This window comes from Triticum aestivum, chromosome 3A (genome assembly GCF_018294505.1).
Source record: "Triticum aestivum cultivar Chinese Spring chromosome 3A, IWGSC CS RefSeq v2.1, whole genome shotgun sequence".
Lineage (NCBI taxonomy): Eukaryota > Viridiplantae > Streptophyta > Magnoliopsida > Poales > Poaceae > Triticum > Triticum aestivum.
The window spans coordinates 25,095,611-25,113,351 of NC_057800.1; the positions used below are offsets into that span (position 1 = coordinate 25,095,611).

Here is a 17,741-nt window from a genome sequence, read left to right on the forward strand (position 1 = left end):
TTGTGAGAGGAGACGTTCCGTTGACTGTGAAGGTGTCTGTGACGACCTTTATCAATCTCAAAATGATGTGTCTACTCAATAGAGACAGATTGTACATCCATGCATTAATAGTAACGAGTGTACGTGTGTATGTATAAGTGTCTATACTGTGTTTAAGAAGACCACTGACGCAATTCAATATGCGCACGTTGCGTGTCTCCGCCGCTCGATCCGTGCGCATGTGAATTTCCCATGCTGGGACCGGGCATTTGTTTCTTTGCGAGTCACACAAACACGAAGAACAGTACAGGCGGTAAAATTATACTAGTTACTACGTTATACAGTACCTGGGTCCCATGCTGGCCTTGGTCAGATGCTGTCTGGCCCTGAATGGTTGTCGTGGGAAACATCGGTCGTACTATAATTCAGGAGGAGCAGCAGACCGTCATTCTTCAAGACGGTGCCGACTAGAGTGCACTGCCGTTCGTCGACTTCATACCTCCGACTCCGACAATATGCCGGCGAGGGAGCAAGGGACGGCGGCGAAGGCGCTGAAGCTGAGCAGCGGGCACGAGATGCCGGCAGTGGGGCTAGGCGTCTGGCGGATGGACGCCCCCGCCATCGGCGGCCTCATCCACTCCGCCATCCGCGCCGGCTACCGCCACTTCGACTGCGCCGGTACGCGTCCGCCCTCCCTCTCCCCTCTCCACCCTCTGCACCCACCTGGACCCAATGGAATTGCACTGAATCTCCACGAGCCGTCTTCCACCGTTGAGTCTCATCTAGAGCCTGCTTGTGTATGTCGCTGTGGAGTCTCAAGTGGTAAAAGCAAAATGGCGAGTTCGTGATGTCTAGTTTAGGTGGCTTCAAGCAGTAGACTTGCAAGTATCAAAGAATTTATGTACACTATCTATTACTTTTATTCAGGAGCACTAGCTCTTGATTGACAGTGCCATCTTTACGGAGATTTCGCCCTGAGCCTGAGGTGATGTTGGAATAATCCAAACTGGAAAACACTAGCTGTGTAGTTCTCAGATTTGGAGCCATGCATGAGTACTATTCATAGTCTGTTTTTTGTCACCACATACAAACGCGCTGTTCACCATCCTATACGTTTCAATCTTATTCTTACGTTTAAATCTACTCATATCTTTTCAACCAAAAGTTTAATTTATGAACCGTTTTACATATTTGTGTTTATGATGGCGAGGACTTTCAGTTGAGATCACTTTGTAATATATTTAAACAAGTTTGAAATTTAAATTATGAAACGTGATGAAATGCGGTGAAGCAATATGATTTTTTTCAACATGCATGGTTACTCTGCGAGATGTAGAGAAAGAAGCATGATGAAACCGGTGACTTGTAGTGGAACAATATGTTTTTTTTATGAAACAAGGTGAAACATTATTGCTTTTTCATGAAATTACTGAATTTGGATGAAATAAGTTTGAACTGTGGTGATTTAGCTGTCAAAATATTAATTTATAAATATATATTCAACATTGGTCTTGTTTTAACGATCTTGTCAGAAAAAAACACAATTTCACAAATAAAATGTAAACCAAACTTTTATTTGAAAATATATATTTGGCATGTACAAGTATTTATTTGAATGAAAATCAATGAGTTGGGAATAACATGCGAGTCTGGTTGGATGAGAGAGAAAATACTACAGATGATGTCAGCAATCCCACCACAACCATAACAAAATGGTGAATGCATGCAGGGAATGTCCGCGCATGATAGAAAATCCTCTCCCGCATGGGTTTGGATTGTATTTGTGCGGTTTGTGCGAAAATGCACTTTAGAGTTTGAGCGCGAGGTAGCTCGATATCCTGAGCGCACTGGCGGAGCTATGTGTATGGCTGCAGGGGCCACTGCCCCCCAGATTTGTGATATTCTGTGAAGAAATTTTTCTGTAGCAGTATAGATTGAAGAAAATACAGATTTTTGTACCACTACAAGAGTTATCGTATTTTTCCATTGGCACCCAGTCACCCCATCCTAGCTCCGCCGGTGCCTGAGCGCTCAATTCCCTCGTGATCTGCCCCCATTCTGTATTATAGTAGAGTTTTTTCTTCAAATAGTTTGGATTGCTTACCGTACTAGATAGCGCCCCGCGCGTTGTAGCAGAAATTTTAGCAATGAACGTATCAAAATTAAAATTAGAATATATGAGAATAATACCGCACCCCATTCAACCTAGAGGTAAATGGAAGGTGGATGCATGTTATACTGTCTTGTGACATTTAAATCCAATTATTTATTATTGAAAAATGAAATAAAAAAGAATTATGTGAAAGGCTTTCATGCGCTTCATGACATGAAGGGCTCACGTGTGGTCGAAAGAGAAAAATGGAAACTTGAATAGTTGCATGTTGGTTGATGATGCGGATGGCATGCATGTGGTGGGAAGCGGAAAGTGAAGCATTTATTGGATGAATTAGCTTGATGATGTGGATAACTTGCATGTGCAATTAAATGAGAGGTTATGTGTGGGGCATTTATGATGATGTGGATAGACTGCATATCTATACCAATATAAAAAGACCCAAAGAGGTAGATTCAATTAATCTCGACCATCAAATCATGCCAATCCAATGACCTAGACTGCTTCAATGTCGAGCGCTCAACATGTTTAGCATGCAGTTAATTTCATGCCAAATATAATACTAATCACATAATAATACGCAAATAGTATCCTACTTAATATCCGCATGCATTTAATATACTTTCAAATTAACGTGCATTGCAAGTACACATTGACTAGGTAATATAAATAAGATAGTGGAGATGAACTTCTTAGGTACTCAATATATAGAATGTGTCACGAGACTTTAGTTGAGTGAAATCAATTTTAAACCATGAACTCATAGAGCCCGTCTAAATCGAACCTCAACCTTACAACCCCTTAAATTCGTACACTATACTTGCTAACCCCGGTCATTTTCAACCCTAGAACGACCATAGACCTGTCTGTATGCACAATCCCGACCAGGATCACTCGTTTCTGTCACTTACTACATGCTGCTGGCCTTGCTTGACTTGTGCCCATCCTATGGCGATTCGCCTGCGCGAGGCCCCTTGCAACGATCGGCTTGGGGGCTCGGACTAACGGCTGGGCGAGTTCCAGGGTATGCCCCGAGGTGTTTGGGTGAACGCCGACAGAGTACAAGGGCCTGCAGAGCGGCCCCGGGCAGCGTGACATGGCGGCGCCCACGAATTTGAGGCACCAGGCGGAGGCCGCAGAGCGGCCGCGCAACGTGCAGAATCATGCGCGTGCGGCGAGCATGGTCGCACTGTGGTGACGGCCGTGCCGAGTCTGCTAACCGTGACACATGAGCAATTTCTTCCAATGTTATGTTATCGACCACCAGTCCACCACGGTTGATGCTCTTCCTCGCCGTACAGCTGCTGCTCCTCCAGGATTACATGACCGGCATTTCCCACGACAACCATGCATGGCCGGTCAGAGCTTGCAGTCCCGGAGGAGCCCGATGCAGACTGGCATTCTTCAAGAGGGTGCCAGCCAGAGCGCACTCCCGAGACCTCGACGAGGAGCAGCAATTACTATGTCCGCAGACACTATACACGCACGCCTCCGAGAGTGCTTGCAAATTGCAACCTGTACCGCTGCGGCGATCGTACACAGCACAGCACATGGCTGGCAATGAACAACAGGCTCCCACGCCCGTACGTTGCCCCCGCAGGAGAGACTCATCAAGTCATCATTCTCTGCATTATATGTAGGCCAAGTCAGATTCACAATATAGCCATCAAGATGCAGTATAGCACCGACACAAATAATCTTCGTCTCTCACCTAGCCGCTCTTCTCCTCCACAACGGACTGCTTCACGCCGTATATTTTTTTAATTATTGGTATATAAGCCATCTCGTCCGGTCGACCGGCTTCGTCCTCCGCCGGCCGCGCCCGCGTTGCTGGATCAGACGAGATCAAACAACACGTTTTAGCTTCGGCTACAGCCAGCCAGTCAGGTGGCCCACTAGTCAACTACTATGACACACGCACAACTTATCAATCCAACGGACAAATTGCCCTTGGTCCCTTTTCATCCAAACCTTGCCCGATCTCGCTGCCCGTTAGCTCGGTCTCTTCCCCGTTCCGAATTGATCCTGCTATCAGCTCGTACGCGCGAGACTTGCGCCGGGCGGCTGTGTGACGGAAAGAGAGGAGAGGGAGGAGAACCGGGGCGGCGCTGAGCTCGGGTGGCTCGCCGGCTGGCTGGCACCGGCGAGCGAGGCCGAGCACGACGGCGGGTGTGAGGCGGTAGTAGCAGCGGCCAGTGGGGCGCGGGTAAGGATTGGGGTTGACTTTCTGTGCCATGTTTTCTTTGCCCTATCTATTTGGGTTCCCCTGCCATAATGGTTCAATCTACTAATAGGGTTTGATTTTATGCCGTCCTGACCGTGGGCCATGCCTGTCATAATCAAGGTTAAATTCAGTTCAACCAGTAACCGATGCAACATGATAGTTTTTTAAATGAAAAAACAATTTTTTGGTAGTTATCAACAAATTTTCAAAAATAGGTAGGTTTTTGAAACCCTAGCCAACAATACTGATAGTTTTATGTTATATAATCCCCTTGGCTAAAAGCATATTGATTTTATTATGTGATCGATCTTTGGGTGAAACCCATGGGATGTACCCCAACAGATGTACTAACAGGGTTTGTTGCCTGATGCTGCAGCTAAATATCAAAACGAGGCTGAAGTTGGGGATGCACTTGCGGAGGCATTTGAAATTGGGCTTATCAAGAGGGAGGACCTATTCATCACAACCAAGGTTATTTTTAATTATTGATTTCTTGAAGCATGATTGCAGGAAAGGATATTGCAATAAGAAAGTATTCTCTGTTAACAATTGTGTCCTATAAGCTGACTAGATGAGGTTTTGTACCGAGAACGACAAAATAACATAGGGTTTTAAGACATCCATGGATGTGGTATTCAAAACTAAGAAAAACTGAAACTGTATGGCTGGTCTAGCAACTAAGGTCTAACTGCAGCCAAGAAGCTAAGAAACATATGAACAACATATTTTATGAATGGTCCACAAAGCGAGCCTTGTTCCCTGTATGATTATGAATAGCCACAACTACGACTTCACTAACAAGCATATGCATAATGACATTAGCAAACTTACCCATAACTACATCAACATGTATATATAGTTATTACAATGGTACAACCATAAGCATACGCATATAGTTATAGGCATAGTAGCTTATCATGGGAACCTAACAAATATGGATGACTATGTTTGGATCATGGCAAGCGCTTGTTCGTGCTAGCTTCACTTTGCCATGAACTCCATGCAATAAAGGTTGAGCACGATGACCTTGAAATTATCCTTAGCTAGAACCTTAAAGGTCAGGAAGTACCCGATCTTCAATTGCTGAGCCACCATGAAGCCGGACCACCCTTGGTCAACGGCAAGTCTCCCACCAGGAGCTACACCTTCCAGCTGCAACCGGTGGTCATACTGAGATGATCACAGAGCTACAAGATCCGGGTTGCAAATTCTCATTGTTCTCCAAAAAACCTTCGGAGGTCGTCCAGAAGGTTCTCTCCTGGAGATACTTGACTCCATTTTGCAGGTCTGACATCATGTGCTTGACATGCCTCCTCATGTGAGTAGGCAAGTGAGTGCAAATGAATGCTCAGCATAACATCTGTTCCGGTAATGACCTCCGATACCAACACCTGTTGAGAAACATTAAGTTATTGCACTTGAAGAGCGTCTTCCTTTCCATTTATGGATTGAGAAGACACCGCTTCTTGCATAGGAAGCAAAATAAATGTAAAAATGATTGGAGTCCGGAAGTAACTTCATCTCATGTGCGAAAATCATGTTGCAAAAAGTGGGTAGGACCCACGTCCTTGTGGAAGCGCCCAACGTTCCCTGATCTTCCCGATGCTTCTTGGAGGGCACCGACCTGTACAACGGGTTTACCCTGGGAGCAACTAGCTAGAGTATTATTGCCGATGAGCAACTTCATGCAGGCGACCGTAATGATAAAGATCAGGTTAAACACAACATTGACCACAACATATATAAATTGAATTACAATGTGCATCACCATAAAACACAAATACCTAGACACATGTGCTTCACCTCGGTGAAGATCGCCGCCTGGCAACATTTTAATCAAACCGTTCTAAACCAAACGGTCCACCCATAATCAAACTTAGCCTCTCCTGAAGCCTACCCATAACTGACGATCGAAGTGAGGACCGTCCACTTGTTTGGTTTGTGCTTAGTTGGCGGTAAAATCAAATGAAATCGATCATGCATACATTTCTAACTACCGTCTGAATGCAATTTTGTGGCATAATATTGGGTAATGATCTTGTCTCGGCTCCTCGCATCCTGAGGCGAGGTGTAGGTGATTTGTCTCGTTTCTTCCCAAGACGAGGAGTGCAAGTGTGCCTTTTTGCACTTCTTTACTTATTCATTCCTATTTGTGTTATTCACCACCTAATTGGCATCCGCATAGAAAGTTAGATAGCAAAACACAATTCTATGAGCAAACAACCAATGCGGTATGCGGGCCTCCTAGGCCATTTCCCCCAAATCCGGCTCCATTTGATGTTTCATGAGGCCAGTCAGCATGGAGCTAGAAAAACGAAGGAGGAGCAGCAATAATTCCACCAGAATGGCTGCTAGTTAATGTGCGTTGCCGGGTCGCATACCCACTTCCCACCCGCGTCATTATAAATCCATTCTGCTTCACACCTATATAACCCCCCCCCCCCCCCCATCGGTTGCCGACGGCGGCGCCAAATACACACCAAACTAAATCCTCACCACAGAACTCGCCCCCGCAGACCATGTCACGGCGACCACAATCTCATCTCGTACCTTTCCCCGACAAAACCGAAAAGGAATGCACCAAGAGGGAGTTCTAGGAGAGGGCTTGGGAGTAGCTCGAGTGGGTTGAGGAGGGCACACGTCGTGAGGAGGAAACAACCATCGGCCTCTCCCGGAACTCCCTCTTGGTGCATTCCTACTTTGGGTGCATGATGATGGCCGCCTGAGAAGAAATGGATGCCGTGCTCACACCAACCTTAAAATTGTGGCCATATCCCGCATTCAGGACTCACAAGCATTCGCTCGAAGTGTGGTCATGGAAATGGAAGTAGCCAAAGGCTGCCCCACCGGTGAGGTCACATCCAAACGACGGAAGAGCCCATAGTTCATACTCTAGAAGAAGATCGTAGCTGAGATGAATATTGAAATCCTAGTTGTAATGTGTGCCCAAATACAGATTTCAAATGTATGATACTATCTAGCACGAAATAGATGTCATAATCCCAGCTGCTATGGACGCCAACACACCTACGTAAACATTTCTTCAAATATAGGCTAAAATGTAGCAGCAATACCTTCCACTCATTGAGAACAAAACATGAAAACATAAACAAAATGGAAAAATGGCTAGAAAAAAGCAAACATAATGCAGGAGCAACGGAAACAAAAAAGCATCTTACCTCGAACAACAAATGACCGAACCAGAAATAGACCATGAGTAGAACTGAACAACAAGCCTTTGGCTCCAAGCATCTGCAGAAAACAAAACGAGAAAAGAGGATGATGACTAAGAAAAATAGATCAAACATGAGTAGGAGGCAAAAACAGATATGAGTGTGAGTATCAAGGGAGAGTAACAGTCAGGACCAAAGAACAAAGCAGGAAACCCAAACACCTGCAAAGACAAAGAAGAAAGGAAAATGATGATAAGCCAGAGAAGCATATTAGTGACAAGGAAGTGGGAAATAAGAGCCAAACCTCAACTAATTGGAAGAACAAACGGCATGCCAAATGACGGAGCGCACAAGGGGGATGCACAAGAAGGGCAACATCGATGATGACGCTCGACGAATTATGTGCTCCAAAGAGAGGCTAAGGGTAGACAGCCGTGTGTGGCATCATGTGAATGACATAAAGTAGGAAAATCAGAGGAAAACCGGGCTGCAGCAAAAAAGGACTTGTGAGCCACAACACCATGCATGCAAGCACAATAACTAAACCCACCACACAGGCTCAGACACACGTCCACACATGCCCATTAGCAGGGAAAAAATGACCGATGCTCGAATTGTGGCAGAGAGAGAAGGATATGATGAAAAGCGATACTGGTCCGATGATGAACCGACCCAAAACAGACGTGCATGACCAGTCGCATGTCACTCATTGCAAGGTGGTGAACTATACATAGAACAAAAACAAGCGTTTTTGCACTGAGACAAAACACGATGCACCCACTTAACACACACCGCAAACACAATGACACACTACAAGGATGCACGGGGTCGAACTACACACGAGACACAAACAAGCATTGTGCTGAACCAGCACACGACACATACCTCAAATGCAGCGATGGGACATTGCATATGGGGCGAACAACACTATTAGGTTGCATGACGCGCACAAGTCCCGCGTTAGACCCGACAACACCGAACAGGGAACAAAGAGAGACAAATAGACCGGACAGGTCGGCACCTAACACACCCACCAATGCATGCAAGCCGAAAAAGTTATACCAGGAAGCACAACTACCTGACAAAATCCACCATCCGAGCACACACAAACAAGGTCGGTGAATAAAACACCTCATGTACCCATCCGCACCAACGCATTAGGCGAGACACACAGTGCGAGGGCAACGACCCTCAACCCAGCAACACCGAACAACCAGGTAGCCACAAAGAAGACCAGCCAGGGTGACACAGCAGCCAGGTGGTCAGAAAGGCCGAGCGAACGCTTCTCCAACATCTAGGAGCATCCATCATGGTAGACCAGGCAGTGCCGAACAAAGAAGAGATCAAATCGAGACAAATAGGACCGGCCAGTTCTGAACGACATCCGCCATCTGAGTAGATGCGGCCAGCCAAGCAAACCCCTCATATCCCCACCACCACGAACGTAGGAGCGACCAAGCCCCGAGAACATCCAGCATCCGAGCAGATGCAAATAAGGCCGGCCAGATAAGGCCCTCACTTCCCGACTCTGGGCAACATGTGACGGACGAGGCGGCCCTGGGCGCGCACTCGGCGTGCACGTCATGGACCCTTGAGGAAATCACCGCAGGGTGAAGCTCCCCGGAAGATCGGATGGCCGAATAGATGAAGACGCACTGCGAGGGGCGCACGACAGACGAGGCGGCCTCACGCGCACTCCATTGCTATGCCTCATATACCCTCGAGGAAATCGGTGTGGTGAAAAATGCCCGGAAAGATCTGACGACCAAAAACGTGCCAACGAGCCAGCAGCATGAGGCAGACACGGATCAGACCGCACAGAGTGCACTGGTGATTGAGGATTCCCCCAGGAGGCGGGTACTCAAACATCCTTTATAGTAACCATGGGGTCCCACCTGTCCCCTCCCCCTTCCCAATTTGGACAAACTGGCTCACTTTTGCAACACCTTAGTAGCTATAATTATTGACCTAGGTTTAGGGTAGATAATATATCCAACAATGGGGTTATGGTACTAAGTATTTTTCTTGACACCCCATTTCACTCTCAATACTCGAATGATGTTGCAATCTTCTTTCTCCAACATATATTCTGTTATTCAAAGCTCCATGTCTGTTGTCATTGTAGTTGTGGAACTCAGATCATTGTCATGTGGTCGAAGCCTGCAAGGATAGCCTTAAGAAGCTGCGATTGGATTATCTAGATCTCTACCTTATTCACTTCCCTGTAGCTACAAAGCATACTGGTATGATACTTTTATTTATCCTATGCAATCCTATGTAACATGAATAAGAACACTTCATTCCATTTCGTCTAACAGAATTGAGTATTTTAATTTTAACTGTATATAGGAATTGGCACCACTGCCAGTGCTCTTAGTGATAATGGCGTGCTTGATATCAATACCACTGTCTCCTTGGAGACAACCTGGCATGCAATGGAAGATCTGGTTTCCATGGGACTGGTTCGTAGCATCGGAATTAGGTAAAGACGTAAAGTACAACATATTACCATTGGTTATTTGATCTGCTCTTACTGTGATGAATTTTGTTTAGAATTATTGAGGCATTTGGTCTTGACTCATTTAACTATGTAGATATTATGCTTCGTCACCTGGGTCAGTTAGTTGATGTTCTTCGCATTGATCCTGGTCATGGACACAGTTTAGTTTACTTAGTATTGCAAATTGTTTGGTTCAGTTGTTCTGTTTGCTTACTAGTAGTAGTAAATTTGTTTGATCTATATCTCTTGGCTGCTGCAAGTTTAGAATAATTTGGTACCTCTGAATCTTCCAATTTATTGGTTTACTGGTTTCTATGCAAATTAGTTGCTGGCCTTGTTGCTCAGAGTTTATCTCCATATTTTCTAAATAAAGAGTGTGAGATATTTTTTTTGTGAACCTTTCAAGTCCGGGTGCCCCTAAATTCTCATAAATTGATGCTGTCGATTATATACTATGTAAATTTGTGTTAGTTGTTCTTGGCTTCCTGCTTCCAATGCACAATTATAGAGTATACTATTTTTCCTCTAGTTTACTTTCCAACTAGCGTTGTGGGCACGTGCGTTTGTGCAGTTAGATTTGTTACATCATAGTTATTTCAAATTTTTATATAATATTGGTGGTTAGATGTTCATAAACCTTTAGGCACAGATATAAATATATCAAAAAAATAGTCAAAATATAACATACAAATGTGTACTTGGCATTGATATTTCGTTTAAAACACTTTTGCTAATATTCTAAGGAAGAAATATTGTGCGTCAATGGAAATAATTACACTAGGGTGGTAGCGTTTGGATTGGGTCAATTTCTTTATTGAGATTATGTTTTATTACTTTTAATCTAAGAAAATACTGAAGCTCATAAATAAATTATTTATCAGGGAAGTAACACTAAGTGTATTACCATGTTATGAGTGTTTCTAAATCTGTCAGGGAAGTCTCCACATTATAGTATTAGGATCCCACATTTAATTTCATTAGGTAACATGAGTAGTCAAAATGTATTGTCGTCCATGGCTCACCGTCATGCAAGGCATAGACTTATACGGTTGTCTATTCGCTCGGATGAATCTTGTTTGGCTGTGCCATCTTGCTCTTGATACAAACCCCAAAATCAGGCCATTACCAAGCAGCCTGCTTGGTAAGCTACCAACAAAATACTGCGAACAAAATATAAAGGCCATTGCCAAAGTTCTTCCAAAATCCGTCATCATTCATTTTCCTAAAGGGACAATCAGTCATCATTGTCTCTCATAGTAATTACATACCGCTCGTCCAACTTAGATGGTCCAAGCATACTTCTATGAATCTTTATTCTACTTATTGTCCATACATCTTTTCTCATATAGTTCCATCCATGCATACTGATAGATCTATCTAATTCAAACATGCTAACAACATTCATCTCGTGTCACTTGTATATTTTAGGATACCAAATAGAAATCAAATTGCTAATTGTTTGACAGCTACACAATGAGTTTCATTTATATATCAAATCGCAAATTTTCCTATGAAATTATTCTAAAATTATCTATTTTTAGAGGCTTATTAAAATCGGTTTGTCAAGCTTGTTAATCAATCAATGACATAAGCAATGATGTCATTACACGTAATACGTACAGTCTAGCTTTCCTGATGGGCTAGCTATCTTGCATCCCATCAAAAAAGGCATGCCTACTGCCTAGCTAGATTTGTTCCGACCAACACCCATGCATACGTTGCCTAGCTAGTTAGCTTTGGGTTTCGAATCAATTATGCTTGTATATAGTTGCAAAAAATTATGCATGTATATTGATCAAATGTTTTCATAAGTGATTATGTTAGCTACCAATTGATCCACATGCTTTATGGAGTCAAGTAATCAAATATAATTGGTAATTGAGAGTGGTTCCTCTACACCCACTCTCGGTGCACCCATGGTGCATTCACGCAAGAAAACATATCAAAACATTTCGAAAAAAATCTGAAACTTTGTGGAAATGATCATCAACAAATGTTAGAGAGGCTTGCAAAATTTGGTGATCAAATAATATTCGAGGAGCTCTCTACAAAAAAGAAAAAATTCACTGAAAATTAGTCAAAATGTAAGTGCACTGTTTGAGAAGATTTTATAATTTTGTCTTTTTTTTAGAGAGCTTCTCGAATGTTATTTGACCACCAAACTATGCAAGCCCTCATAACATTTGTTGATGATCATTTCCATAAAGTTTCAAATTTTTTTGAATTTTTTTGCTATGTTTTATTGTGTGGGTGCACCGAAGCTGGGTGCAACCACTACTTTCCCTTGGTAATTTTGTCCGAGTACGATTCAAGGATTTAGACTACTCTGGTTATAGCACTCCCAAGTAAGCAAAGACACTTAGCTCTCTCCACAGTAATGTCAGTATTTAGACTACTCTGGTTGTAGCACTCCCAAGTGCCAATTTTGAACTTAACTCCCTTGAGCCGTGCATACTCAGACTAACCAGAATCGAGCTGTAATAAATCCCTTAATCTGCGTAGTTCCATTACGTTGTCCTCACTTCTTTGACGATCTGAAATTTCACGGCTACCTCTGATGCCGGAGGAATTCTATTTCTCAAATCTAACCATTGAAATATTCATGCAGCAACTACAGCATCCTCCTCACCCGAGACTGCTTGGCCTACGCCAAGATAAAGCCTGCGGTGAACCAAATCGAGACACACCCTTACTTCCAGCGCGACTCTCTTGTGAAGTTCTGCCAGAAGCATGGAATCCGCGTCACTGCACATACCCCTCTGGGCGGCTCCACTGCCAACACCGAGTTGTTCGGCTCCGTCTCATGCCTCGACGACCATGTCATCAAGGTCAGTGTCACAAATAGTCGCATGATTGCTTCATGCTCTACACAGATTCACATTCCATTCCAGCATGCATCTAGTCTAGAAAAAAAAGCACTACCTCAAGCATGGTTTTGTGATACTTTCTCAACCTCTGCTTGTTGTATCCATGCTTGCAGTCCCTGGCCGAGAAATATGGCAAGACGCCGGCGCAGCTGGTCCTCCGGTGGGGCCTCCAGAGGAATACGGTGGTCATCCCCAAGACCTCCAAGGTAGAGAGGCTGGAGGAGAACTTGGCGGTCTTCAACTTCGACATCTCCAGCGAGGACATGGAGAAGATCAAAGCCCTAGACCGCAACTACCGCAGCAACCAGCCGGCCAAGTTCTGGGGCATCGACATCTATGCTTGATTCCACTGCATGATTTGCTCCCCGGACAGTGCAATTAATAATATTGGAGCTTACCATTAGCTCAAATGAACTTGAGTTACAGATGATGAATTTGGACCATAATTAATCAGTTTGTCATTCTATTCGTACAGAGTCATTTCCGATTCATTCCTCAAATATCTTTAGGAAAGGTATACGTGGGTGAACTCTATTCAATAAGTTGATCCTAGCAAATTATTGGCAACACAACCTGATCCTCTGTCTTTGGTTGAACTCTTCCATTGCCTGAAAACAGATAATATCTGGTTGAGCTTCATTCAACAAATTAGCCTTGTCAAATTATAGAGTTCCACCTAGGAGAGGTAAGTTTTCACAGCATATGCTTTGGCAAATAAGTAATGTGACTAAGGGCATCTCCAATGCAAACCCCTAAAATGGACATGGTATTTGTCCGCGGACTATGCGTCTACGGACAGTGGTACAGGAGCCAGCCATCCAATCTTGCCCGCATATTGCAAACCGAATTTGAACAAACTGAACAATTTTCATGTAAACCAAATGATTTTCATCTAAACTGCACCAAAATCATTACATTTTTAAAATATTTCAACAAAACATTTAGCAAACTAGGCTCTCTTAACCTAGTCTAAATGATTGCAGTCTCTCTAAGCCGGCATGAATGTAGCGTTGGCGCTCTAGAGTGCATGAATGCATGACAGCCGCTTCGCATGGGACAGGGCGTGGGCATGGAAGAGGTTTTTGGGTGGGTCTGGGGTGTCGTTTACCTGGAGCGGCCGGGATGCCCGCAAATCCCCATTGGTTTGCCTCCAATTTGTGAGAAAACGGACATCCGGACCGCTCCGCATACCGATGAGGTGTTGCATTGGAAGGCAAATCACATTCAGACCACTCGATCCGGACAGTTGCGTGTGGTTTACGAGTAAGGAAACAAACAAAAACACTTGTTGGGGAAAATCAAACTAGTCTAGGATCTGCGTGCACCCAATTAATAGAAAAAGGTACACGGCAAAGTCTTGTTGTTTCCCTACAAAAAATTTACATGAGTGCGAGGGAAAAACGAAGATTCCCAAAATATACAAAAAATGCATGAGCAATCGTTTTGCTATAACTAATATAACATCGGTGCTTTGCTACGAACCACAAAATGATTCATTTATATTAGATTAGTTGTATATACTTCCTCCATTTCATAATTATCATCGTGCTTTTAGTACAAATGTCACTACACCAGTGATGTGATATGATTTTTTTCCTCTTCAAGTTGGAGGAGTCTGCCGGGTAATAGATGTACGATGAATATTGGGGTGGAGTGGGGGAGTGAGCTCACCACCATCAACAATAACACCGGTTTATAAGATAGTAGAGATAAATTAGTTATAATACCATGGTTGAATAACTATAAAAGAGAAAATTGCACCAAGACGCATGTTTTCGAGGGAAGGATGGCAATGGGCAAGGTATATGGTGCGGGCATAATAATCCCGTATTTATCTCATGTTACTTATGGGCGTAAAATCCTACCCATATTCTACCCATCGGTTAAATATCCATGTACATGTCTATACCCTATGCGTATCCATGCCCGATAGGTATCCATTGGGAAGATCAACACAAAATCGAAGGGTGGTGTGGGCAGTTACTAGTTCCATTTGTGGTGGAGGCGCCATCCATGCAGATGTTTCTATGATTGGTGAATGGTTATCAGCAGAAGGACCAGGGCGGGGCACGGAGCTTACATATAAACAATCATTAGCCTAGGATTTATAACACTTGTGACCCACTAGTAAGATAATCGGATAGGGTCTGGGTGTACCCATGGGTACAAAACTGTACCAACTCCTACCCCCACAGCTAGTCCGGTAGGGATGTCTTAGAAAACTGCATGTGGCCCAGATCTGGTCCACCCAAGCGCGAGCCTGAGGTCCTAGCTGCAGACAGCGGATGTCCAGACTCCGGAGAGGAAGGAGCCGCCACCTCCCTACGTCGCCTACTGAAGCCTGACAACCAGAACCGAGTCGCCGAACCACCGCAAGCTCGCACCTTCCCTGATTGCCGGCCACCAAGACACGCAGGAGTGCCAACCGCACCGGGCCACCTGGGCCCCCCAGTAACCAGAACCAGATAACCCCATCAGCGTGAGACAACTCCCAAGAAGGGCACGATTTGGAGCTGCCGTTGCCCGAGCCATCCTCACACCGACGGGGCATGGTCACCACCACCACCACCACATCACAGCAGGCAATGGCCAGGCCTGCCACCCCTGCACCCTGCCGCAAATCGACGGGCACCGCCGCCAGAGCCGGCGCTTCACGTGCCGCACCACCCATGCTTGGTGAGCGCGTGAGTTCATATGCGGCCACTACAACAAGGCAGCCCGCCCACGCTACCGGCACCGCGGCGCGCCTGACTGCCGCCATGACCTGCGCGAGCGCCGCGTACCCGCACGCCTCTGTGTCCAGCGCGCAACACCAACTACAAAGGAAGGGATTCGCCCTGCCGTTGCAGGACCGGGTGGGGCGAAGAGAGAAAAATGGCGAAGAGCTATTCTATCAATTTTTAGTCCGAGAGTTTTTAATACACGGCGTACCATCCATTTGAGTTGGATGGAAAACAGTAACAACACTGAAACTTGAACAGAGAGTGCTTGAATTCAAGGGACTTATTTTAGTCTGATTAAAAATAGTCTCTTTAAGAGGCTAAAGTTCCAAGCACCCCTAACTAAAGAGAGGCTAAAACTAGTCTTGAGACTAAATTTTCTTAGTCAAAGATACCCTTACTAAAATGTGGATTAGTCATCTCTCCCTTTATTTAACTCCTCTTCTTCAACACATTCGAGTTTTGGATTGGAGGGTTTGGAGAATAATAAATGCTCATTAGCTTGATTTTAGTCTCTTTAGTATTTGAATCCAAGCATGGGTGAGGCTAGTAAATTTTAGTCCCACTATTTTTAGTTATGAGACTAAAACGTATCCAAACACCCTCTATGACGTGCCCGAATTGTTTGTAGGTGCGTGAGTGCATTCATACCGGTAGGCAGGTGAGGCCAATTTATGGGCATTTTTAATTAATATATACCACATCTAATCGACGGTTCGTGTCCATATCATTCGGTCCATGCAGCAGCATGCATGCGTGCACGTACGCCCCCACGATGATGATTTAAATGAAGTCTTTTGCTGACGGACACAAAAAGAAAAAAGAAAGAGATGCATGCTTGTAATTCAAACGGTTTCTCTATGGTTACTATATTTCCATCCCCAAGCAGCACATCGGGCAAAAGCTTCTAAAGTGGATGATTTCAGCTGTTTAAATTAAATTTCAGAACGTCAGAAGGTCAGTTGCTATTAAACGGAGTGTCGAGTCGGAAGCTGTTTTCACCATTACCTTTGCTTTGATTAGATCCTGAAACTAATCCTAGCTTCTGTCTTTTGACCACCTTCAGAAGCAACAACACTAGCATTTATGGGTATATTGCACTCCCTCTGACTGATCACGGCCACCGTAAAAAACAGAGAGAACACTGAACACCGAGACCTCATCATCACCACAAGCCCCTAAGAGTAGGTCAACCATCAGCACCAAGGTTACCAAGGGATTGGTTGCCGCCACAGATCATTTCCACTGCCACCACCCTGCATACCAACAACCCAACAAACACTCCAATCCAGACATCAAACTGCCAACCGCGGATCGGTGGCCCCCAAAAACACGCCCCCAAGGGGGAGAAACAACATCGAAACACAGTTGTCGTCTGATCCAGAGATGGATCTGAGGCTTTCTCCCAAGGAACAAGATTAAGAGGGTCACAGTAGCTTCCTGATGACGCCTGCAAGAAAGGAAACGACACCCGAAGACGTCACGGTCATCGTTGCCGATAAGATGGACACAAGGCTTTTGCCTGAAGCATCCCGTCCTAGTCATCTCCGTTGAAGCTGGCCGCTGTGCCCAGCAGCCCGAGACCTCCCCGCCCTCCTACCAGTCTGTGGCGAGCGTCCCCACTAGGACTAGCATGAGGTTCCATTGACACAAGGGTTAATAAAAAAATAGGCTTCTAAAGTGGATGATTTCAGCTGCTTATATTCAATTTCCAAATGTCGAAAGGTCAATTGCCCGTAAACGGTGTGTCGAAGCGGAAGCTATTTTCACCATGTCTTTGCTTTGATAATAAGATCTTCAAACAAATTAACCCTAGCTTCTGCCTTATGACCACCTCCAGCAGCTACAACACTGGCACTTATATATTGCACTCACTCTCTGATCACCACAGCTCGTGTGTTATTATTCCTATCCATCGTTTCGGCAACTACCATACAGCTTGCATTTACAACAGCATGCACCAGCACCTGGCACTCCCTCTCATCATCTCGAACGTTGTACAGACAAAGATCAGATCTACACGTGGTAGTACGTGCGTATTCTGAGGATCTTGTATTGAGTGTCGAGATCACCAAAGACGTGGCATCTAACTCAGATGGAGCACCATACTAGGGCCGCCCATATATTATTCTTACACTAACACGAATTTTTTTTTAAAAAAAGGG

General features: G+C 44.7%; 1 protein-coding gene across 1 annotated transcript; it reads left to right on the forward strand.

Annotated features, from left to right (window-relative positions):
* The first annotated feature begins 358 nt into the window (after window positions 1–358).
* Window positions 359–13,452, forward strand: LOC123057667 (NADP-dependent D-sorbitol-6-phosphate dehydrogenase-like). The gene is made up of 6 exons (XM_044480591.1): window positions 359–657; window positions 4,693–4,787; window positions 9,615–9,732; window positions 9,839–9,971; window positions 12,598–12,817; window positions 12,970–13,452. The coding sequence occupies exons 1-6, from the start codon at window positions 495–497 to the stop codon at window positions 13,198–13,200; spliced, it is 960 nt and encodes a 319-aa protein (XP_044336526.1). The 5' UTR covers window positions 359–494; the 3' UTR covers window positions 13,201–13,452.
* Window positions 13,453–17,741: the final 4,289 nt, after the last annotated feature.

Bases quoted from the DNA above. Each gene is read 5' to 3' on its own strand.
- LOC123057667 (XM_044480591.1), top strand. From the start codon at position 495: ATGCCGGCGAGGGAGCAAGGGACGGCGGCGAAGGCGCTGAAGCTGAGC. The intron at 4,788-9,614 runs GTTATTTTTAAT...TTGTCATTGTAG, and splicing joins ACCTATTCATCACAACCAAG to TTGTGGAACTCAGATCATTG. The intron at 9,972-12,597 runs GTAAAGACGTAA...ATATTCATGCAG, and splicing joins GTTCGTAGCATCGGAATTAG to CAACTACAGCATCCTCCTCA.